The following is a 25712-nucleotide window of genomic DNA, read 5'->3' on the forward strand; positions in this document are numbered from 1 at the left end:
TCTTCTCTGTGACCGAGCTCCGCCTCACCGCTGCCCCCCTTGAACACAACTCTGCTCTGTTACGGAGCTCTGCCTCAATGCTGCTCCCCTTGAAAACAGCTCTGCTCAAGCATGGAGCTCCACCTCACCGCTGCTCCCCTTCAACACAGCTGTGCTCCAGTATGGAGCTCCACCTCACCGTTGCTCCCCCTCATCACAGCTTTGCTCCAGTACGGAGCTCCGCCTCACCGCTGCTCCCCCTTAACACAGCTCTGCTCCATTATGGAGCTCTGCCTCACCGCTGCTCCCTTCAACAGAGCTCTGCTCTATTATGGAGCTCTGCCTCACTGCTGCTACCCTCAACAGAGCTCTGCTCTGTTATGGAGCTCCGCATCACCACTGCTCTCCCTCATCACAGCTCTGCTCCAGTACAGAGCTCTACCTCACCACTGCTCCCCCTAATCACAGCTCTACTCCAGTACGGAGCTCTGCCTCACCACTGCTCCGCCTCAACACAGCTCTGCTCCAGCATGGAGCTCCGCCTCATCTCTGCTTCCCCTCAACACAGCTCTGCTCCATTACGGAGGTTTGCCTCACAGCTGCTCCCCCTCAACACAGCTCTGCTCTGTTATGGAGCTTCGCCTCACCACTGCTCCCACTCAACACAGCTCTGCTCCAGCATGGAGCTCCGCCTCATCTCTGCTCCCGCTCAACAAAGCTCTGCTCCATTACGGAGGTCCGCCTCACCGCTTCTCCCCCTCAACACAGCTCTGCTCAAGCATGGAGCTCCACCTCACCGCTGCTCCCCTTTAACACAGCTGTGCTCCAGTATGGAGCTCCACCTCACCGCTGCTCCCCCTCAACACAGCTCTGCTCTGTTACGGAGCTCCGCCTCACCGCTGCTCCACCTCAACACAGCTCTGCTCCATTATGGAGCTCTGCCTCACTGCTGCTACCCTCAACAGAGCTCTGCTCTTTTATGGAGCTCCGCCTCACCACTGCTCTCCCTCATCACAACTCTGCTCCAGTACAGAGCTCTACCTCACCACTGCTCCCCCTAATCACAGCTCTACTCCAGTACGGAGCTCTACCTCACCACTGCTCCCCCTCAACACAGCTCTGCTCCAGCATGGAGCTCCGCCTCATCTCTGCTCCCCCTCAACACAGCTCTGCTCCATTACGGAGGTTTGCCTCACAGCTGCTCCCCCTCAACACAGCTCTGCTCTGTTACGGAGCTCCGCCTCAACGCTGCCCCCCCAACACAGCCCTGCTCCTTTACGAGCTCTGCCTCACCACTGCTCCTCCTCAACACAGCTCTGCTCCAGAGCTCCACCTCACCACTGCTCCTCCTCAACAGAGCTCTGATCGGGTACTGAGTTCCTCCTCACCATTGCTCCCCCTCAACATAGCTATGTTCCGGTATGGAGCTCCACTTCAACAAAGCTCTGCTTCAGTACGGAGCTCCGCCCCACCACTGCTCCGCCTCAACACAGCTCTGCTCCGGTATGGAGCTCCACTTCAACACAGCTCTGCTCCGGTAAGGAGCTCCGCCTCACCACTGCTCCACCTCAACACAGCTCTGCTCCGTTACGAAGCTCCGCCTCACTGCTGCTCCTCCTCATCACAGAACTGCTCCGGTAAAGAGCTCTGCCTCACCGCTGCTCCCCCTCAACACAGCTCTGCTCCGTTACGGACCGTCTCACCGCTGCTCCCCCTCAACACAGCTCTGCTCTGTTACGGAGCTCTGCCTTCCCGCTGCTCCCAATCAACACACCTCTGCTCCAGTATGGAGCTCCACTTCAACAAAGCTCACCTTCAGTACGGACCACCACCTCACCACTGCTCCCCTTAACACATCTCTGCTCCGGTATGGAGCTCCAATTCAACACAGCTCTGCTCCGGTAAGGAGCACCGCCTCACCACTGTTCCTCCTTAACACAGCTCTGCTTTGGTACGAAGCTCCGCAGTTAAACATGCTTGCTTGGTATGCAAAGTTTTTTTTTAATGAAATGGAATCAAAATGTAAACCTTTGACAAGGTTATGCGACAACAATGAAGCACATTGCTTGCTTAAAATCATAGAATAATGCATTCATTTACTATGCAAAAACAGAATTTATGACACTCAAGCACACACTCCAACCCGACTGACAAAACTGTGATCAAACATACATCATGAAAAACAGGATGCCACTTTTAAAATGTATTGTTTATTAAAAGGTCTGTCTTTGTTGAAAAAGCATGAAGAAGAATAGTACAAGTGCAGACAGAAAGAGAGAGATGTACAGAAGAGAAAAATATAGGGGCTGGAGAAAGTGACTAGAAAGTACAGTATACAGCTGAAAGAAGAAAGTAGAGTACATTTATATAAAAAACGGACAGTTTAAATAACCAAGACACATACATTATGATCAACCCTCTTGGCCTATACAGTATAAAACTTGGAAATAAAAAATAAGTGCAACCGATGTCTACAAAATCATTACGTAAAAAATTCAATTACACAATACATTTTCACTTATGGTTTTCAGCATGGCAAAATTTCTATTGCTATGGGGCAAATAACTGGTTTCTAAGCAAATAAAATCCCTTTAATGATTAAATCAGCAACTAGCAGCATGTGAAGTGCATTTTTATGATGTTGTTTACATCCAGTTATTAAATTCAATGTTGCATAAATGCATTTCAACATAATTTATTAAGCCCCAAAAAACTTTTGGTGGATCATATAAGTGCATGAAAACTGCCTGCAGTATAGGTCAGAAAATACAGCGTCACTTTAAATGTTGCTATGACAACTAATTGACTTTTATTGGAAACACCAGTTCCCCATGCTGCTATTGGTTATTGCTGCTACTGCAATTCTCATTTGCTCACGAGAATACTTTATTCTCATAAATCAATCAATCTGTGCATTAAAAACGTTTTGCCATTTGTGTTCAGTCCATTTGATGAAAACACAATCATAAGTGTGGTTATTTTTTGGAGAAAAGGCACAGAGTTTCCAATCTGAGATTTACTTCGTTTCTCACACTTCCTCTTTAATATAGATATAAAACCTCAAACACTCCAGCCGATGACAAGAGTCCATGGCAGAATAAGCTCACGTAAACTCAGCTGCCTTGTGAATAAATACATAAAAACATAAATAAATGAATAAATAAAGATGGGTTGGCATATTAGAATCACTCACGGCTCCATCTCAGAACTTTTAGTAGACAGTCAGCACCATAAACATAAATGAAAGATATCGCTTAAATCAGACTCGTGTACATTTTTCTTCTCTCAACCAGGATATTACACAACTTCCTGCATTAAATCAGGTTGATCACCGTATCTGATTTCATTAATTCAGCCATGCTGACTCAAATCGTATAGTACTGGTGGTATTTTTATGACAAATAAAGAAGTGGTTTAATTTACATTTTAAATCTCACCACTGCAAGCACAAAAAAATCCCACTGGGATGGAAAAATGACTGCCTTTATAAAATACAGTAACAAAACGGTAACATCCTTGACTTAAAGAGATCAGATATTAACAATCTGGATAATAAGTAAAAGTTTGTATTTGTTAACATGCACTAACAATGATAACAATGTTAACGTGAACTATTGAGCTAAACTTCTACAGCATTTACTAATACATTTATAAAATTAAATGCAACTGTTAACATTAATTTATGCACAATGAACTCGCATAAACAATTGTATTGGCCTTAACTAACATTAACAATGATCAATAAATGCTGTTTAAGTATTGTTAGCTGTTAACAAACACAAACTTATTGTAAATGTGGTATACCTTTGCTACATTTTTTCCTGTAGATCCCATACTGCGGTCTTTCACTATTCTCTCGGTCAAATTTTTAAAAATATTATAATAAATATACAAATCCCACTATTCTCAGTAGAAATGTGATGACATTAACTGGCCAAAATCTTTTTCAATGATATAAAATATTCGAATTATGCCATCGATTTGACAGACGTATTGCATTCGGGACTTATATTTTGACTATATTTTGAGACTGTAGCAAAGTCAATGACTATAACTCCACTTTACATTTAAACACACTGCCCACACTGCAGGACCATCCAAGATCTCACATTTCCTAAAGTGTTTAACTTAAACTTCCTTTTTGTTATCCATTTGTTAAAGAAGTTGAATTTAAACCTCTCCAACGTTCTTTACTGTTTTAGCAATCACTTCAATAGACAAAATCATTATTTAATTCATATGTCCCGACACAGAGAAGTCTCGCTGTGGTTTGTGCTTGGTTTTCTGCATCAGGTTTGTAAAGGGCTCTTCCGTACCAAACATGAAGACTTCATTGTGATTGGTGGGGTCTGAACACACCCCTGCAAAGCACTTGCAGTCCCCGATGTGACAGGTTGGCATTGGCTGCCATCTGGCTCCGAAAAAGGTGTCGTGGACGAGACGGAGCTGTCCTGTGTGGCGGGGCTGCTCCTGCTGGTGAGGGAGGAAACTGGAAGGAGGACGTAGCCGCTACCTTTCTCCTTAGCTCCTACTTTATGGGAGGGTCCGGATTTAGGCGGGGAGAAGATGGGAGCGACGTGCACCCACGTCAGTTTGGAACCTGGACACCGGATGACCTTGTGCTCAGACGTTTCACCTACTCTCCTTTCTGATTGGCTCACGTGTGAGGAAGAGCCCTCCTTGCCATCAACATATGGCAACTGATGGACTTCACCACCTTTCAACACTTTCGACTGCTTAAACAACACCGGAGGTGAAGACGATGGCGATTCTGTGTCTGACCAGCTCAACCTTCGCTTCTGCAGATGCAAAGAGAGATTTAAAAAGTGCATTAATAGATGTACGTTATTTCATTTGGCATTCAAGCTATACAGTTTATTAAGACACCAGTGCATGCTGGTTGTACTTGAAAAGCCTTGATTGTGGTTTGTTAAAATTAAAAATATGAAATAGCATAAACAGACTAATACTGATGAAGCTGTGATGATGAAAAATATTGCAATAGCTAATACATTTGATGGGTGGTGTCTATACTGACCTTGACTGGAATGTGTAGCTGGTCTTTGTGCTTGTGTGGTGGTGTGATATTGCTCCGGCTCTGGATGGAAATGCTGGAAGGTGAAAGGTCAGCAGCAGAGTTTGGTGTCACAGAAACTTGAGGAGTCACTTGAGGGAACCAAAGTTTCAACATCACCTCTATCTGCAATAAAGTGGGCAAGTACTTCTCTCTGCCGAGAAAGAAAAGTAAACAAGACTTATTAACAGGACTAATAAGCAGTGACACTCTATTAAATAACACAATCTATACAAAAACACGATATAAGTACAGATTAAAATAAATACATTGATAAACAAAAATGATCCTGAACCACAAAACCAGTTACACGGGTCAATTGTTTTAAAAAAAAACTGAGATCAACTTAAAGATGAATAAATAAGCTTTCATATATCTGTTTAATATGTTTAATTTCAATAACCCACCAAAGCTGATATGAACCATCAAGCTAATTTGAAATTTGCCTTTCCCATTCAGTGTCCATTTAATGTCTCCCATTGGATCGAATTAAATTAAAAATAACACTATTAAAATGACCCTTAAGACACATTAAATGAAGGGGGTGTAATAAACTCCGTAACCTTTTGTAGTCTTTATTAAACTAATAAATACAGTTTAAAGCTATTTCTATTATTCAGGTTAGAAAATCCAAAATGGGAGCAACATGCACCCATATAAAGCTCGACTCAGACCATGGGATGACCTTGTGTTCTGGTTTTTGCCCTCTCTTTCTTCTGATTGGCTTATGTGAAGTGAGAGGAGATAATTTTAACAATGTTCATTTAGAAAATTTGTAATGGGATCCAGCTACCTATCTAAAAAATAACTAATAACTAACTGAATTTATTTATTTATAATGTTTTAATCATAACTGTATAATGAGAAATGACAAGTGTTTAATTGTCAGGAAATGCAATAAATATTAGCGTTTCTAAATAGGTTTCATTTCCTTCAAGCATAAGTCTAAATTGGGACCCTAGATTTCATGAGACTAATCCATAAAATATTAATGATGTCATAAGTACCAATGCTAAAATCTAAAATACTGCAAAGCTTCTCGTTTAACCTTTAAATTATCCGTAAAACATCTAGGAGAGTTACCGCTACATACCCAATATGTGGTTTCTGCAGGACTCCCACAATCCTTTGTATTCTGTCCATTGCGACACTCTGTTGAAAACTGCTGAGACCTGTCAATCAAAAACAGCAAAGACGGCGATAAGAACCTCAGTTCTTCATAAGAAGTGTTGCATTTTTCAGATTAAATCCCTTTCTGCGTGCTCTGTTTCTTTTTGTTATGTAATGAAATGCAGAAATCTAAAGGCAAGCAGATTTACAAGTAAGACTTAAAATGGATGTGTTCACATATTTTTATCAGTGTGTTCCCTACAACCTTTGCAATGCCCACATATATGTTTGTCCCATCTGAGGTTTAGCAAACAAGCCTATCCGTAAATTCTCCAAAAAGTGGTGTTTCCACCAATTAATGTTGTCGTACCTTTGTCAAATCGTCCTTTTTTCAGTCCGTTGAGAAGCTCCAGCAGAGGTCTGACAAAACCCTGTAGCTCTAAACACTGGAAGAAGAAGAAAAAGAAAAAGCATCATCTTGCCGTGTCCATTCACAATGCTGTAAAATCTGTCCGTCCCCTCCGATCCTTTGAGTGTCAAAGTCGATTTGGTGTTTGGTTTGGGTGTTTAAGGAGTGGCATTCGAATTTTACAACTGCTGAAAATAACATGCTCGTAAAATCCTGAGGAATGCAGCTTGACATTCACTTAAATTGAGATGCCAAAATGTTTTTTAACAAGAAAGTCTATGACACAGATTGATAGTTTCATATTCGAAGTGTGGATTGCATAGTTTGCACTTTAAAGCTGCTTTACTTTTTTAAAGGTTTACAAATTCCCACCTTCCGTGCAAAAAGCACGTCTCCTTCCGTTCGTTTTCCGGCTTTCCCTCGTTCTGATTGCTTAGGGTCACTGGATTCACTGAACCCGTCACACGCACACTGAGATCCAGGACGCGTGGCCTCTCCGTCCACACTGTAAACACTTGTGTCAGAGCGAGCGGAATGGGCAGAATGGGCTCCGTGTGATCCGTGATCCAGCAGGAAGATGTCCGGATCATCATCGCTGAATAGTAAACTGTCATTTGAGCACAGCGAATCCTGTGAGGGCTGAGAGGAAGTTCTTCCTGTGGACTGCATGACTGCAAGGAGAGGAAGAAACAATGAAGGGTATAAATATGATATGTGGAAGCATAAAGAAAGATAAAAGGTGCTGGAGTAAAATGTTTATTGAAAGGGGTGGTGTAGTCTGATCTGATCATCCGGAGAAAAGTATGTATGTAAACGCGTGATTCGTAGTATTTTCTCAATCAGATGCAAAAATACTTTGTGCAGATGCGCAGAAGAATTGTCCTTAAGTTCACATCTTATGTTTACCTCATCACATAATTCTCCTCACAGAAACAATAGTAACACGCATTGTTTAGGTAATGGGGTCACAGTTTACAATTTGCAGGGTTCATACACTTTCAAAACATAAAGCAAGCAATAAAATACCATCATGCCTTTTGAAAATTGTGTTTTCATACATTTAAAGAACAAATTTGTTCAACTTAATGTTGACATTGTACATTTATCTAGAGATAAAGCATGAATTCGACGAGAGATGCTGTGTGCTGCGTTGCCAAGTCCTCTGCAGTTTTGGGCTACTTTTAAACTGTTTCCACCAGTTCGGGTTAAAAATGAAAGGCTTTCATTCATTAGTTATTGGTATTTGGGCTCTGAATAGTTATTGGAATGCTTTGGGCTAGTTTTGAACTGGTTTTGATACGCGAATCTGGCAACCCTGGAAGTGCACTTACCCCAACCTGATCTCACAAAATACATGAAATAGCCACGCAATATTTTGCTCATTTTTGCACCATTTTACGTGCCCGTGCCACAACTTTCTTTTTTGTGTCAGTTTCACGTATTGGTTACTCAACTGTTTTTCCCATTTTCTTACCATTGTCGATTCGGTTTGGGGTAAGGATGTCATTTTATGTAACAGAAAGTCGTTCTAACCGCAAAATCTAACCCCAAACCAAAGCGATGGTTTAAAAATAGGAAAAACAGAGTAACCAATACGGGAAACTGACACGAAAAAGAAACTCAGGGCACGGGCACAAAAAATTGGTGGAAATACGTGACAATGACACGCAAAAATGAAATATTGCGTGACTATTTCACGGATTTTGTGAGATCATGTTTGCTTACATTTGGTTCGGTTTAATGTACATGTTAAAACACTATCAGTGTAGCTTAATTGGTAGAGCATTGCATTAGCAGCACAAAAGGTCATGGGTTTAAACCCAGGTAACACACATACTGATAAAGTGTATACCTTGTAATGCACTGTTAGTCGCTTTGAATGAAGCATCTGCCAAATGCATAAAGCAGATTGAAAACAAGGTATATCAAGGTAACAAAACTAAAAGTAGTTAAGACTAGTTAACATTCATTTTAAGAATATATTTGAATATTCGGTACACCCATCATGCACATGGACTCCACAAGTTTGTGCAAAACCTTGTGACCCAAAATAACATCAGCATGATTTGAGTATCTTCCAAAGAAAACCCAGCGTGCTTTGAAGAAAACAAAGAAATGCAATCCTTTGTTAGTTTAAAGAAGTTAACACGGTCAATGTCACACATTTGCTTACATTTGATTAGCGACCTAGAAATGCAAGTGCAGAATCTCAAATGTTTATTTGTTTTTAAGTTGTTTACATTGTTTCAATATTTCGTTTTCATGTTTTATCCAAATAATAATCCTGATTTATAAAAAGCCTATAAAAGATCTCACATAAAGCCCACTGAGATCAGATAGAAGCGTGCACGAGCGTAAGCGTGTGCACGTCTGTGCAAGTATGTGAACGCGTGTCCGCTAGTGCAGGAAAACAGGGGGAGGGGTGCAGCGAGATGCCTAAACATTAATGGTTAAAGAAGTCACTGGGAGCCTCTCTATCTCTTGGTTTTCTCTGTCCTCTGTCTTCACCCTCTGGCAAACACACACTCGTGGGCAGGCAGGCAGGGAGGGAGACACAAACACACCCAACAACCCATCCACACACCCTCACATTCTCTGTCTCGCTCAATGTCCCTTCCCCCAGCTGTATAAACCCACTGTACAGTATCTCTCTCTCTCTCTCTCTCTCTCTCTCTCTCTCTCTCTCTCTCTCTCTCTCTCTCTCTCTCTCTCTCTTTTGAGTTTCTAGGAATCTCTCTCGGCCACTCAGACATGAATTTAACTGTAAAGGTCATGTAAGGCTAGTGGCACTTATGCTTACCTATCTACATGTACAGATGATATAGATTAGATAATATACATTTACTTATGGGGGGAGTCCAGTGAAAGGGTTCAATTGGGGACAGAGTTCCAGTTCAAAATACAGAGGATTTCAATCTTTTATGCAAAAAAGCCTCAAAGCACTATCCAAATAGTGGGATTTGCTGCATCTATGTCTGTAAAATACAAGTATCTACCCAGACCGGGTCTGTCCAGCGAATTTGGTCATTTTCACCACTGATTTTAATATTGTGTTAGCCATAACCACAAGAATTTGATTCATTATTATTAGTTTAGTTCTTACTGCACAAATTCCTCTGCATTATGGGGCACTTATGTATGGATCTGAATCAAATTATATGTAAAATAACTAAATGATTGTACTGATGTTTGTGTGCAGGTGTATGTATGCCCCTGTTTGAGGAGTAATTGCGTTATTACATGTGCGCGTGCGTGCGTGCGTCTGATGAAGAGATATAGAAAAAATGAAGAAAGACAGAGAAAGGGTTATATTTATAATGCCCGTATATGTGTATAGGATTATAATCAGTAATCAGTAAACGCAATATGAGCACAATCTCAAGAGTGAATTAAAAGAGTCCCAAATGCTTGAATATAAGATAAGTTACACGCATATAGACATAATGCAATAAGTCGCTAAAACAAGACATAACAGATTATTCCAAATAACAACTATACAATTCATATCGAGCAAATTAAGAACACTTCATTAACAATACAATGGCATGGAAACTATAAAACAAACAATACAAAGCTGTTTCTCACCTTTTAAAAGCAATGCCGACCCTTCTTGACGGTCCTGTCTACTATCCCACAGATCTGCTCCCCTCTCCGGCTTCTCTCTCTCTCTCTCTCTCTCTCTCTCTCTCTCTCTCTCTCTCTCTCTCTCCCAACGTCAACATGTGCACAGACACACGTGCCCAATTTAGTGCCATCCACGCACAGCCTCCCGTTGGCTGTTGCCGTCTGATAGTAGCGATCACGTTGGCTGACGATCTAGCCAGTAATTGTTCTGCTCATCTGCGATTGGCCAGCGAGTTGCTCGTAGCCCCGCCCACGCGTGTCGTATGTATGTTGGCATGGGATCAACGGTGCAGAAGTGTAAACACACGCTTGCCGAGACGATAGAGCACGTTGTGTGTGCGTGTGTGTAATAACACAGAGCGCATTCACACTAACGATGGGAGACTTAGCAGGATCATTACGCAAGATAATCATAAAATCACGAATAGATTGCATTTTCACTATCACGTGGTGAGTGAGTGTACTCTATTGCAGTGGTTCTTAAACTGGCGGCCGCGAGATTGTGCCAGGAGGGCCCCAGTTGATAAAATACATAAATACGTGATCGTAATTAAACCTCAGATAAACAAGGATACTAACTAACAGCACTGCATTGTATAATTGAATATGCTTTGATTAATTCAAATGTTGAGTTTTACAATATGTCAAACATTTTCTTTGGGGTGACCACGATGGATGCACCGCACAAAGGGCCGGGGGCGCACGCCGAACCTCTTCTGTATTGGACGCTTCCTGACACAAGTGCATCAGCCTGTTTTTATAATTTGAACACTTGTAAAACAATTCACATCATATGTCATTTGCATGTAGGCTACTTTGATACCGATTTATGATCACATTCCTTTACGCATATAGAGAAAGGTTACGCGCACAGGTATTAACGCATGTGTTATAGCATGTGTGTAAACCTTTATTTTTAGATTTTGTTAAAATAAATGTCTTACATAATTGTAATATACTTTTTTAGTAATATTTATTATAATTCACACTCAGATTATAACTGACAATGACGTTTGGAAGCCTGTCTGTATGCATGAATCATCAACAACACACACTCATGCTTTAAATGAATTGTCAATTATCACTGTACTTAAATACGCAATTACATACTAATACTATATAACTACTATAACCTTATGCAGGGTGGCCCAATACATAAATACTACATAAATACTTCAACCTTTATACCCCCATTAACCTCAATCCAGAGATCTACCTTCAAACCGCATTTCAACACACCTGGGTGAAATTTTCACAAATGCTTTACTAATGTCGCCGTTTGCTGGTCATTTGTATACTCTTCCCAGACATGTGATCACTGGTTTGTATCACTTTAAGAAAACGTGCATAAGGACGTCAACTTCAGCCTGCGATATTTGTGAATGAAATTCCTAGCCACGCCCACCACGTGGATTCATCCAATGGAAATGCTGAAAAATGATTCTAAACGGCTTTTTTTTACTAACGATCAACCAATGGTAAATGGTTCAAGGGGCAGAAGTATTACGCAAGCTTGTGCAACGGTTTCACGTAAACGGATCATTATACGCTGTAAAGTTTAAATAGAGGGAAGGGGCACAATAAATACCGGAATAAAACGTTAAATTATGATGTAATTTCATGGTTAGATTTTAAATTTGATGGAAATTTATGCCATCAATCGTGGCATGTAAAAGGCTCGTGATTGAAATCTTACAAGATTATCCCATCCATGACAGTTTTCCCCCATTCATCAGTTGCATTTCATTACTACATTGATACATGATCGATTACGAAAACCCAGAGTTACAAAACCAATTTTTATATGGTACTGTAAAAAAAATCCATTATAATAATAACTCTATAACAAGGCTCAATGCAACAGCTCAATATAGCAATCCGATTAAAATACAGTATTTTAGAATACTTTTTTTAAAAATGTTTGTTCGTGATGCTCAAAATGTTTACGTATAACACAAGTTAATAATAGTTTAATATTATTTACAATACTTTTAAAATTGAACTTCTTCCTAAACAGCCAGTATTTTAAATAAGTGCTGTGTGTTTGAATTGTGGTGTTTTACCGCCCTCCAGCGTTTAAAAAATGAACTGCAATTATACGCTCCACGATTCTTATATACGCTCTTTTTATATATATATATATTCCCCTTTTATCCAATTTACAATCAAATTTATTTGGGTTAAAAATTCACCTACTATTAACCTACTATTTTATTTTGAATAGCGATGAGTAGATATAATTTATAAAAAAGTTGAAATTGTTTAACCTTATTTGTTAAGTTAAAGTAACATAAAACATATGTTGATATGACTTACTGAGCATATCATTTTTACAGTGTTACTGTAATTTTATTGAAGGTCTCTGTGAATAATTGTTGTAATTTGTTTGATAACATAAAAGAGATTTAATAGATTCAACTTTTAATTGAAAAGATTGAACTTAAAAATAACAAAAAAAATAAAAGAAATGCAGTACGGAAGAGATATAACCACATTTTAAGGAGTTACCATTGTAATTAAATTGAAATGAAATCTCTCTCTCTCTCTCTCTCTCTCTCTCTCTCTCTCTCTCTCTCTCTCTCTCTCTCTCTCTCTCTCTCTCTCTCTCTCTCTCTCTCTCTCTATTATCATCTCAATACCCCTTAAATCAGGCGTTCCCTGCCCCCATAAGCTAGTTGTTTCATACCCATTTTTTGGTGGGCAACTCTTCATGATTTTCTCGTTCACTTGTTCTTTTCTCTATCCAGTTCTCATTCGCTCTCTCTTTCTCTCTCTCGCTGGTCTAACCCCTTTGCCTTTTTTGCACCATGTGATGGCCTCTCTTTTCCACCATTCAGCTCGCTGGGCCTAATCATCCACATCAAGAAAAAGTATTTTCTTTTCTTTGTGAACTTTTTTGGATACTTTTAGGTTTTTGCACTGTTCTGTAATAGCCCAGTTTAGATTTGAATATTTAGCATCGTCCAGTGTGGGTCTGTTCCAGTTTTCCCACTGTGTGTGTGCTGTGGAAAAGTGGCTGACAGCATGGACACTGACTGGAAAAGAGTGTCTGTTTTTCTTCTGTTTTTGAAATGTGTGGACTGCACAGGAACTGGTAAGACTGTGATAATCTTATACAATATTAATGCAGCAGCCTTTTTTTGGTGATTTAAGCTGTTAAAACGGTGAGAACAAATGTGACCCTGGACCACAAAAATCTTAATTCGCACTGGTATATTTGTTGTAATAGTCATCAGTATATTATATGGGTCAAAATTATAAATTTTTCTTTCATGCCAAAAATCATTAGGATATCAAAACAAGATGTTAGATCAATATATTTTGTAGATTTCATGCAATAAATATATCAAAAGGTTATTTTGTGAATGAATGCCGTTATTTAGGACTTCATTTGAACAACTTTAAAGGCGCTTTTCTCAATATTTAATTTTACAGACTTCGAATAGTTGTATATCTGCCAAATATTGTCCTATAAAAAAAGCTTATTACACTCAATTTGACTCTTACGTGGTCCAGTGTAAGAAATAGGGTTAAAAATGAAATAAATAATTTAGCTTTTTGATGTATTCAGAACTTTGTTAAAGTGTAAAATGTCCCACTGATGTTCCAGTTTTTTGGCACAATGAAGTTAGTTGATTTTTGCTTTTTCAGTCTTTATAGGTCAACTAGAAGAGCAAAGCACTAACAATGCCAAGATTAGGTTGGATCCCATATATAAATTAAACCAATTATATAAAAGCATTGTGAAATGCTATGGATAAATGCATATAAAGATTTATTTAAATTGTATGTTTAAATTAAGTGCTTTAACCAGAAACTCTAAATACCACTGTGATCCTACTTTAACCTGGTTTCATTCTTCCCCTTTACATTTTAGCCACTGAATGGACATATGCAGGTAATACAACTCATTTCCCACCATGTTTCAAGTGATTTCATCATAGTTTTATTTGTATTCGTGTTATAATGCTGTGATAAGGTCATCAGTGATGCATCATCCATAACAGAATTGTTAAAATAGAAATGATTTTATTTGTGTGGATTATTTGAGTGCCATACTAAACATAAACCTTCACTTCACTAAACAAAAAATTTCCACACTTTTAAAACCCCATTTTTTAAATTCACATTAAAATTAACCAAGCTACATCTTCTCTCAGCTGTCTTTTTCTCTTCAAATTCTGTTACTTCCAGTTCATCTCTTCCATCTTCCTTTGTACAAACTCACTGTGCAAACAGAAAGGCAGAGAAAGAGAGACAGTCCGCCAGGATAGAGATACAGGGAACATAAGACTGAGTGTTCATATTTGACACAGATAAACAGAAGCGATGTTAAAGAAAATGAGACTTCTCTGCTTGGTAGCAATTCACAGTCATACAAATACAGACTGGCATGCTTCAATGTGATAATTGTACAGTGTGCATGTGAATAGACACCAGTTCATAAATGTCACTGGTCGTGCAATGAATGTAATAAAAACTTGTAAGACAGATCACAGTGCATTTTATACAGCTTTCTTTTGAAAACATTCATATTATTGTTAGCATAATCAAGCCTTTAAGCTCATTTGGCCACGCTTTACATTGCTGATGTGTCGATCAGTCCTAATGAGTTATGAATGTAATGTACAATACACAATAAGACCAATACATCGGAAAGTACAACATGATATGCAGAAATGTCAAAAGGACATTACATTTTTTGTTAAATCAACTCAGATTTGCAAGTCATTTTAACTTACTATTATTTATCTTGACAAGAGATTGAATTGCTACAACTTATACAATGAAGTTGACATATTTCATCTGTATTTTATATAACAACTCATCTCTATTCAAGATAAATAATAGTAAGTTGAAATGGCAAACAATTGAAGTTGAAATGACTTGTAAATCTGAGTTGATTCGGCAAATAATTTTTTACACTCTAAAAGCAAAAGATAAACTTTCTAGAAAGAAACAAAATTAAGAAAAAATTTAAATTATTGTAGTTTTATTATTTAAACTAAGTATTTTTATATCATGGTAGTATTTCTTATGTTGTCTTTCATATTTGAAAAACATTAACGAATAACCAAATCCCAAAAAGAGAATCTGATAGAGAATAATGGAAGTTATGAAATAAATTATGAATTAAACTTTGTACAGGAATAAAAATTATCTAACATTTTTAAATTGTTTTAAAAATAATGTCACAGTGCAAAATGATTAAGTAAGATGATTTTTTTAAATACATTTTTTAAAATTCAACCATCTATGTAAAACATGAGTGCTGTGTTTAATTTAATTTCCAAGGATTAAACCGTTGTATACTTGCAGTAAAATCCTGCAGACGTTTCTGCATGTAGCGCTGATTCATTATTTCTGAACAGCGTGTAGTTTCTCGAGTGAGTGATGCTTTGTTCCCCGTGTCTGTGTTTGGGACAGCATGCGTGAGGTAACTGGCAGTGGTCCTAAATATGTGTCTTGCAGTTGTCATAGAGATCACCTTGGTAACCGCAGATCAATGAGAGTAAATTTCCCTCCCCCATCCCACTTTTTGCAGTTGGACAGGGGTTTGGGGTATATTCTTATGTAAACGTGAGACACAAAACTGAAACTGATTTCTCTATTTTAAAATATATCTTTAGGGAATATTACTGTTTATTCTCTATTCAACCCACATGCACCCAATTCTCTTTATTCATGTATTTTATTTTCTTGCACAAAATAGACGTGTGTGCGCATGTGTGTCGGCATGCTTTTACAACAATGCTTTTGCCACCTCAGTACTTTTGCATGAATAAACCCTAAGCTAATACTTCACTATAAGCTTTCGAAATATGGCGTAAGCACTTCTATATTCACATTGCTCCAATGTAGTTTTTGCCGCCATTCATTACTTTATTCACTTGTGCATTTTGTCAGATTACTTCTGTATATTCACAGTGTTGTGTTTTAGGTACTGTGGGACAGTCAGAATGGGCAAAGATTTTTCCTGACTGTGGAGGCTCCAGCCAATCTCCTATAAATGTAGACACATCCCGTACACTGCATGACCCAACACTACCTCCTATACAACCTTTGGCATACAACAAACTTGGAAATAAGCCCTTCACTCTTTCTAATAGTGGTCACACAGGTAAATCTCACATAAATTAGACACTTTTGCTTGTGGATTAACTCAGGGCCGGCCCTGGCCAATTTGCTGCCCTAGGCAAGATTTCACCTGGTGCCCTTTAGAATCACAGAATCACAATTGTGTTCCAATCATTTTGCTCATAAACTTATACAGAAACAAACTGCACAGCTTTGTCTTTTTTCTTTATTTTGAAAATATTTTGGAAACACACACAAACAAACACGCACGCACGCATACTGTGGCTATACTGCACTGAAGCGGCAGTTTAAAATACAAACCCAGAATTTAGCGAACGTCAAGAACAACAAAGCGGAAACAACAATCAGACCGAGACGCGGGATTTACATAAAGTTACACGGACCATGTTTAAATTTCAATGTTTCTGGACAGAAATACCAACTTGTTCACTTTGTTTGGTATTAATAAGCTGCGCATTGGAGTGCTGGCTGCTCCCCGCGGTGCTGAAGACCAAGACCCGCTCTGACGGAGTACTGGTGGCACTTATGCACAGATATTGCATAGGCCTAATCTATTGGAAAGCGGACGAGTCATTAGTTGGGTTAGTAAAATAACGAAACTATAGATTTTAAATAGAAGAAAAAAATGTTTTTGTTAAAGAGATATATTTTTTAAAAGTTTAAAAATGCACAACTCTTCTCAAGTGGAAGAAAGCTATACTTTTCCCATTACGTGCAACCTATCGGAAAGCGCAGATGAGTTCGTTGGGTTAGTAACGAAATTATAGATTTAAGTACAAAATAGAATTTATATAAAGAGAAATGTTGAAATAAAAAGTGCAGAACTCTTCTTAAGTGAAAGTAACGAATAATAATTATATAATAACGAATAATAGTTTCCAATGGCTTGCACGTAAATATCTGTGCATGTGCCACCAGTACTCCGTCCGAGCGCCTCTTCAGCACCGCGGCCAGCACTTATTAATACCAAACAAAGTGAACAAGTTGGTATTTCTGTCCAGAAACATTGAAATTTAAACATGATTTGTGTAACATTATGTAAATTCTGCATCTCGGTCTGATTGTTGTTTCCGTTTTCTTTGTCTTGACGTTCGCTGAATTCTGGGTTTATATTTTAAACTGCTGCTTCAGTGCAGTATAGAGCTATTTAACAAGCATCTTCCGAAATTATGCTACTAATAATTCATTAATAACTCCTGTTTTCTTGTGCAGAATTAAATAATTATAGTAAAATGTTTATATACATATATTAAAAAAAATAATAATTTGGGCGCACGGACGCCCCAAGGGGTCAGCGGCGCCCTTAGCATTTGCCTATTCCGCCTATGCCCAGGGCCGGCCCTGGATTAACTTAATGGCTGAGCTGAAAATACATTTTTGCTTTGCTTGTTGTAAGTAGACATAACTACAGGCCAGAGATCACCAAATAGGGCATAGACTCCAAAAGTAGTAGTAGTAGTTGATATATCCAAAAGGGGGCAGTAGGATTAAGTTTGGGTCGGAGGTTAGATGTGTCCCGTCTATCTTTCAGTGTTAGAAAGCAACGTCCCGTATTTTGTAGCTCTTTGTAACTGAATGCAACATCCATGCCACCAGGTGTCAGTGTAGTACTTGCACACTCAAGCGTTGTTTTCATTGATGTGGTTGGCTAAGCCGCAGGTACAATAAAAGCAAAAAATGTTTTTTCCAAGTTAATATACAGTGAATGAAAACTATTGCTCTCTTTAGTTTGATGTTTTTTACCTCAAACAGTGCACATGACTTTGCCACAATGGATGGGTTTGTCTGGGTTACCATGGCATTACAGCGCTGTACAGCTGCATCTGCACTGGGGTAAGGGAGTGGGCGTGGCCACAGGAAGTGAACACACTATTAATGGACGGAGCTCCTCAGCAGAGGTCTGTATTGTTTCTGTTTCTGTTTTGCTATTGTGTGCCAGTGGGCAGAGATGCACAAATCATTAAAAGTGTAAAACTCTCTCTCTGTCTCTCTTGTCTCTGTCAGCTCCATGTTGTACACTACAATGCAGAGTTGTATGGCAATATGTCAGAGGCTAAGACTCAGGGAAACGGTCTGGCTGTGTTAGGGGTTCTGATCGAGGCATGTTTTCTTTACTAACTCAATTATATTAATATTGAAAGGTAAGGTTTAATACTTATCTCATATCTTTTGATTTTATTCAGGCAGGTGATGAAGTTAATCAGGCCTATAATAGTATTCTTAACTATTTGGGTCACATCAGATATGCTGGTATGTGCATTTTTTAAAAGCTTCAAAAATACACACATACGATCTTATATTTTACATGAATATATTTCATAATATAATCCATGTATCAAAAGATTGAAATATGTTTTGTATGATGATGTGCAGGACAGAAAGTGTCAATCCCAGCATTTGATGTTCGCTCGCTGTTGCCTGATGATCTGAGTGAGTACTTCCGTTATAATGGCTCACTTACAACTCCACCCTGCTACCAGAGTGTCCTCTGGACCCTCTTCAATGAAAGGGTTAAAATATCTCACTCACAGGTATAAAAAACACACGAGATAAAGCAACATTTAAACACACTACTAGAGCATCTAAATGACATGATCTCTCCTCATCTACTTTCTTCCCCTCATTCCATCTTCTCTCCTCTCCCCTTTTCCTTTCCTGTCCTCCTCATTTCTTTTTTAATTTCCTCTCCTCACCTTTGCTTCTTTCCTTCCATCTTCTTTTCTTTCTTTTTTCCCTTTCCTTCCTCCTCTCTCCTCTCTTTTTTTCGTTTCATTTCCTTTCCTTTCATCTATTTTTCTCCCCTCTCTTTTTACTCTCATCTCATTCATTCTTTTCCTGTTGTTTCATCTTCTCTGCACCCTTCTAATTTTTCCTCTCTTCTCCTCAACTCACCTTAAATTTCATTTCCTGTCCTTTCATCTATTTTTTCCCTCCTTCACTCTTCTTCCCTCTCCTTTTTCCTTTACATTCATTTATTTAACCCTTTTATTTTTTTCCTGTCCTCCCCTTTCCTTTGCTTTCCTTTTTGTCCATCTTCTCTCCTCTAATTTTTTTCCTCTCCTCACCTCACCGTTCATTTCCTGTCCTTTCATTTACTTTCTTTTCCTCCTTCCATCTTCTCCCCTCTCCTTTTTTTTAATTCCATATATTTCCCCTCATCCTTTGTCCATTCCATTCCAATGCTCTCTTTTTCTTTTCTTTGCTTTCCCTTTTGTCTATCTTCTCCCCGCTCCTTTTTTTCCTTTCCTTTCCTTTCCTCCCCTCTCCCTTTTTCCTTTCTTTTCATTTAATAAATTTCCATTCCAATCTTCTCCTTTTCTTTGCTTTCTTTCTGTACATCTTCTTTCTTTACCTTTCCTTTCCTGTCCTATCATCTGCTTATCCTTTTTCTTCCTTTTCCTCTCCTCTCCTTTGCTTTCCTTACCTTCCCTCTTCTCTCTTCTCCTTTTTTCCTATCTTTTTCCTTTCCTGTCCTTTCATCTACTTTCCTCCCCTTTCCTTTTTTCCATCTCCTCTCGTCTCCTCTATTATCACCTCACCTCTCCTCTCTTCTACCATTTTCCTACTCTCCTATTTTTCTTCCCTCTCCTTTTTCTTCTCTTCTCATCTCCTTTTCTTTCCTTCCATCTTTTCACTCCTTCTCTCATTTCCCTTTACCTTTCGTCCTCTTTCATCCTCCTTGTTTCTATCCTCTCATTTATTCCTTTCCTGTTTTGTCTTTTCATCTTCTTTTCTCTTGTTTTATCTTCTCCTTTCTTTTCTTCCATTTTCCCTCCTCTCGTTTTCCCTCTCCTTTACTTTTTCTTTCCTTTCCTTCCATCTTCCCTCCTCTAATTTTTCCTTTCCTCTCCTTTACTTTCCTTTCCTTCCATCTTCCACCCTTTTCCTATCCTCTCCATTTCTTTTCTTCCATCTTCTCTCATTTCCATTTTTCTTTCATCCCATCTCCTCTCATGTTTCCTTTCCTATCATCTTCCTACTCTCCTATTTTCCTTCCCTCTCCTGTTTCATCTCCTCTTATCTCCTCTCATCTTCTTTACTTTTCTTTCCTTCCATATTCTTTTGTTTCCTTCGCTCCTTTCCCTTTTCTCCTCTCTTCTCTCCTTTTTTCTTTTCCTTTCCTTTCATCTGGTTTACTTTTCTTTCCTTTTTTCTCTCCTCTTATTTATTGCTTCCCTGTTCTGTCTTTCATCAACTTTTCTCTACTTTTATCTTCTTCTTTCTTTTCTGCATCTTCCTCCCTTTTCCTTTCCTTTCTTTCCATCTTCTCTCCTCTCCTTTTTTCTTTCATCCCCTTTCCTTTCCTTTTTCTTTCCTTTATCTCCTTTCCCTACCCTCTCTTATTTTCCTCCCCTCTTCTTTTTCCTCTACTCTCCTGTTCTCTCCTCAGCTGATGAAATTATCGTCAGTGCTGTACTCCAGTAAGGCAGACACAGCTGAGGTTTCAGCTCTTCAGGACAACTATCGCACCACCCAGCCACTTAACAACAGAACCGTCCTCTCCTCTTTCATTCATGGTAAGAGAGAAGGGCAGAATTGGGGCTTGGGGTTGCATGTAGCTGAGCTCTTTGTTTATGTGATGGCTGATTAGTTTTTCAAAATCTCCACTGTGAACACAGAGCTCATTGTAATCATGTGAGGTTGTTTTGTGTAAGTCGATGCTGCTGTATTGGCACAAAAGACAAACAAAGAATTACAAAGTGCTAATAAGGATTCGTTTTAGAGTAACTAAGTAGCTCAGATATGTGCAAAAATATATTTGTGTGATATTGAAAGTGAATACTAAACACTTTTTCACTCTTTGTTTCTCTCACCAGTTTCAGATCAAATTTATACAGCAGGTGAGAAACATGATTTTATATTTAATTGTCTTTGATATTGGTTCGATCAGCTCTGATCAACTTCCTCTATCGCAGGTGAAATCGCAGCGATTGTGATCGGGTGTCTGTGTGGATGTGTCGGTTTGACTGTGATCATTCTCTTCATTGTGAAAACTATTCGGTAAGAACGCCTAACTCGCTCACCCACACTCTCATCTCTCCTGGGTCTTACTGTGAAAAGCTGGTTAGAGATGCTTAGTTATGTAATGGTCTTCAATAGGTTTTGTACCGGCTTGAATACACAGTATTCTTCAAACATGCCAGGAATGTGATTTCATCCACGATTAAACTGCATGACCTTAGTTTAAAAACTTCAAATAACTTTTTTGCTCGAGAAAGATGCATGATTATCATATCAGATAGAAATCAAATTAAATTTCGGTAACACTTTATTTCGATAGTCCACTTTAGACATTTTACTAATTATAAGTAACTTTGCAACTACTTATCATCTACCAATCTTTAGAGAATTAGTAGACTGCCTGGTTAATATCTACTAACACTTTATTGTGATGATATCTCAACAGACATTCAACTGACTATAAGTATCTTTGCAGGAGCATGTCAACTTATTCCACTAACCCAAACCTCTTCCCTAACCCCAACCCTTACAGTCTACTAATACTCTAATGACAGTTAGTTAACGTATAGTTGCTAATTATTGACAGTTAGTTGACATGTAGTTGCAAAGTTACTTATAGTTAGTAGAATGTCTAAAGTGGAAACTCAAAATAAAGTGTAACCTAAATTTCATGGATCATTTGCAATAAAGCAAACTTAAAAGTAATGGGCATGAAATAATTGAATCTTTGACCTGGTGTTCAGATTGTGTGGTTCATCCCAAAATTGATTCTGAATCAATGAATCATATTCTAACTCAATAGCATATTTATTAGAATGTAGTTTGTGAATCATGTTTGTTTGTGATTGCTTTGTTACAATATGATTGTTTCTCCTGGTCACATGACAGCTCAACATCGAGCTGGGATGTCCTGCCAAGTATTCGACCTGCTCCTCAGCCCAGGTCACCTTTTTTAATGACTTCTGAGTCACGATTTCTAACCTCTTAAACCCTAACCTTACCACCTACCTAAAATCTTCCCAATAGTATAAAACCCCTCCAATTTTAGCCTGATCTCAGGAATTTTTATGTTTTTTATGAGTTGGCTAATCTGTATGAATTCATAGGAAGTAACTGTACAAATATGTAGATTATTATATAAAGCAATAAAGAAATCCCATCCCTAAACCCAATGTCACAGGGGCAAAAGCAAATCGTACAAAAATTTATAAATGTGGTCGTACGAATAAATACATAGGTTGGATCTACTTAAAAAAATATTTACATTGGTAACCCTGAAAAATATAAGCTTTTCCAACTTAAAATTTGCACTTAAAGTGAGAAATTTTAATTTGGAAACAATTTAATCGATCCAAAAAATTCAGGTAACTTGCCGTGTTTAAGACACTGTTTGTGTGACTTTGGGACTGAATTCTTGCTGATGCAAGTGCCATTCTCTATCTGTATATATTAGTTGATATTTTACATGGTTAACCCCTACTTGTCTGTGTCAAAAATCAGCTCATCTAAATCTCACTCATATTATTACACATAAGGATGTTACCAGCATATTAATATTGTCCTTCCTCTTTAAAGCAGTGGTTCTCAAACTGGGGGCCGCAAGATGGTGCCAGGGGGGCCCAGTTTTATGACATTTTAAAAATACATTCATTTATCATGAATTCTGTGTAATTAAACCTAAAAAATAATAAGCCAACTAACCAACAGCACTACTAGGTATAATATAATATGTTTTGTTTAATTAAAATATTACATTTTAGAACTGTTTTGTCATAAATTTTCTTTCGGGGGGCCGCAAAAGAATGTACTGTACACAAGGGGGGCCGCACGCTGAAAAAGTTTGAGAACCACTGCTTTAAAGTAAATAATGACATCCTTAAGTTATTCATTCACATTGTGTGTCTTTTTCACCTACATTGGTCTTTTCACATTTTAAGTTCACTAGTTTTTCTATGGCTCACATTATCCTCATCCTTATACACATCCAAAATAATTCATATATTTTCTTTTAGTTGTACAGTCGATCTACTTATAATCTTCACCCATGCATGCATAACCTTACAGAACAGAAAAAAGTGTCGTATTCTTGAACTGACTTGAACGTGCCCTAGAGACTGAAAGGAAAATATCCTCTTAATAAATGAATGCAGTTTGTATTGTTCAGGGTGCTTGGACTTTAATGCAATACTGCCACCTAATGTTTTAAAAGCCAAATTACACTAAAAAAGACTAAGAACAATGCACTCTCAGTTGGTTCAGCACATTGTGACTTTGGTTTTGCTCTACAGAACAAAAGATGTGGGAAAAGAAGTCAAAGAGGATATGGTTTTAAAGACGACCTCCGACCCGGAAAAACCAGAGGACCCTGCCCCTCAGACCGAGTCTTGACCCTAAACATCTGATATGTAACTTGATATATTTTGTTCAGTAAGAAACATACACTTTCCTCAGCCCTCCAGCTATCTTTATCCTTTATCTCTAAATGGCTATTCTTCTTGATACCAGACTTCCTTGTTTGTATCTTTTTCTCCTTTTTAAATCCATGTGGTTATTGAGGGCATCTCTCTCTGTGTGTTGTCATGGGTATTGAGTATGTTCTCACATTTTGCATTCTCCTCAACACACGACTGCTTTTATGTCCCCTGCTATTCAAAAGTTTAGGGTCACTTGCTCATATTTAGATTTTTTACATAATATTGATTAACTCATTAAAACTATAAAATAACACAAATGTAACAACGAGATTCATTTTGTGACAATAAAATCTAAATAATATCACCCTTTCCAAATTTCCAGGAATTTTGTCTTTTAAACAAGCAACTTCTTGAGGTGTCTGAGATGTTTTATAAACAGTATTGAAGGAGTTTTATAGGAATCTATTCTGGGCTCCTATTTTCTTCTTTCCTTTTTTATTCAGCCTCAAGTTTACTTTGTTTTAAAATGAATATGTTAGCACATTTATGTTTTTTCACAATCATTTTCAAAATAATGACAAACACTTCAGTCAAGTGACCTGACACTTTTAAATGGTAGTGTGTAAGTTCAATACATATCCTATGCTAATGTGACTGTCAAATTCACTTGTATATAGAGTACAAATAAAACAGTAAATTGATGATAATTTATGTTGTGTTGATCTTATTTTTGGTGTCGCTATATAGTGGTATAGAAATTACACACTTTAACAAGGTGCATGATATTTGAAATCACCTAAACAAACACGCCCCTACCCCAATAGAATCTGGACCTTCTTTTGATATTAGACCCACCCCACACATACACAACCCAGGCAACGATGTTGGTTAGTAGACTCGCCCCTTACTGCTGATTGGCTACAAGTGTGTTTTGGTACGCGTGACTCCCTTTTCCAAAGTGTTGTAATTTGCGGGTGGAAGATCGCTTTGATTAAGTCCCGACCACTTATTGGAAGAATTTTTGCATCATGGTCCATTAAACATACAAAGAATTTTTTGAATGTTTTTATATTTCTTTGTACGCTATTGTATTTAAATTGTATTGTGTTTGTATTGATAATTTGGTGTGTCTACTCCTGCCCAGGGACAGTAGCAAATAAAAAAGTAAATAAATAAAAAGTAAACACAACAATACACAATACATCATATGTCACATTTGAAAGAACAGTATGTAAGAAATATATATCAATTAATTATAAAATGGCTCTGATATGTCACTAGACATTAATAATCATTTTGATGTTTATGTTGTCATGTTGTGTATTGGCCACCAGGGGCCCGTTTCAGAAAGGTGGTTAAGTGAAAACTCTGAGTATGTTAACCCTGAAATAAGGGAAACTCTGAGTTTTCCGTTTCAAAATGAGAGGTAGGTTAAACCTGAGACAGCGGGGTAAGTCAAGCCTGTTTCAGAAGGAGAGGTAACTTATACTTAGAGTCTGTTTCCGGAGTAACTTACCCTGTGAACATAACCTGGTCGGGAGCAGGTTTTATTCTGTAAGTTTATAGCAGTCTCCTCCCCATTTTTAAAGGAGTAGCGGTGTTTAATCTTGTTAGTTGCTTTAGTTCTTTCATTTATTGCGCACATTTTTATTACATACAACGGTAAAATATTTTTTTTTAGCTGTATTTAATTTAGAATCAAATTGCCAGTGCAAATCATTTTACCTTAGTGCTTTATTTTATAAATTACACTTAAATTTAAACAAAAAAATTAAACTGAAATGACTAGTAAAGCTAATTTGATATATTTAGGTGCAGAGACCGTCTAAGTGACTAAAATTTAAAGTGCTTTTACAGAAAAGCCTGTAGATGATGATGCTGCATTTATTTGTAGGAAGTTAAATTTATTTTGCGAGAAGATTTTGAGACCCCGAGTGAATTTTTGTCATATGCAATTGCATGTATGTGAGCGGTATTATTTTTCTTTGCAGTCATTTTAGATATAATGCCCAAGTATTATGCCTAATTTCATTTTTAGCTG

At 38.1% G+C, this 25712-nt stretch overlaps 2 protein-coding genes across 4 annotated transcripts; one reads left to right on the top strand and one right to left on the bottom strand.

Annotated features, from left to right (window-relative positions):
- Nucleotides 1-2181: 2181 nt before the first annotated feature.
- Nucleotides 2182-10319, bottom strand: LOC135728145 (uncharacterized). Its single transcript, XM_065246266.2, has 6 exons — nt 10158-10319; nt 6945-7243; nt 6534-6609; nt 6147-6225; nt 5018-5207; nt 2182-4778 (listed from the first exon to the last, which is right to left on the bottom strand). Exons 2-6 carry the CDS (start codon nt 7239-7241, stop codon nt 4269-4271), a joined length of 1152 nt encoding a protein of 383 aa, XP_065102338.2. The 5' UTR covers nt 7242-7243; nt 10158-10319; the 3' UTR covers nt 2182-4268.
- Nucleotides 10320-12890: 2571 nt separating this feature from the next.
- ca14 (carbonic anhydrase XIV) lies at nt 12891-24381 on the top strand. 3 transcript variants are annotated; one of them, XM_073811677.1, is made up of 13 exons: nt 12891-13290; nt 13848-13896; nt 14074-14094; nt 16138-16317; nt 18048-18193; nt 18300-18399; nt 18483-18545; nt 18669-18826; nt 20686-20812; nt 21113-21136; nt 21212-21296; nt 22146-22199; nt 23546-24381. In XM_073811677.1, the coding sequence occupies exons 2-13, from the start codon at nt 13884-13886 to the stop codon at nt 23643-23645; spliced, it is 1071 nt and encodes a 356-aa protein (XP_073667778.1). In that variant the 5' UTR covers nt 12891-13290; nt 13848-13883; the 3' UTR covers nt 23646-24381. The 3 variants fall into 3 exon arrangements, with proteins under 3 accessions (XP_073667778.1, XP_065102339.2, XP_065102340.2); XM_065246267.2 differs by lacking the exon at nt 13848-13896; XM_065246268.2 differs by lacking the exons at nt 13848-13896; nt 22146-22199.
- The last annotated feature ends 1331 nt before the right edge of the window (nt 24382-25712 follow it).

This window comes from Paramisgurnus dabryanus, chromosome 13 (genome assembly GCF_030506205.2).
Source record: "Paramisgurnus dabryanus chromosome 13, PD_genome_1.1, whole genome shotgun sequence".
Lineage (NCBI taxonomy): Eukaryota > Metazoa > Chordata > Actinopteri > Cypriniformes > Cobitidae > Paramisgurnus > Paramisgurnus dabryanus.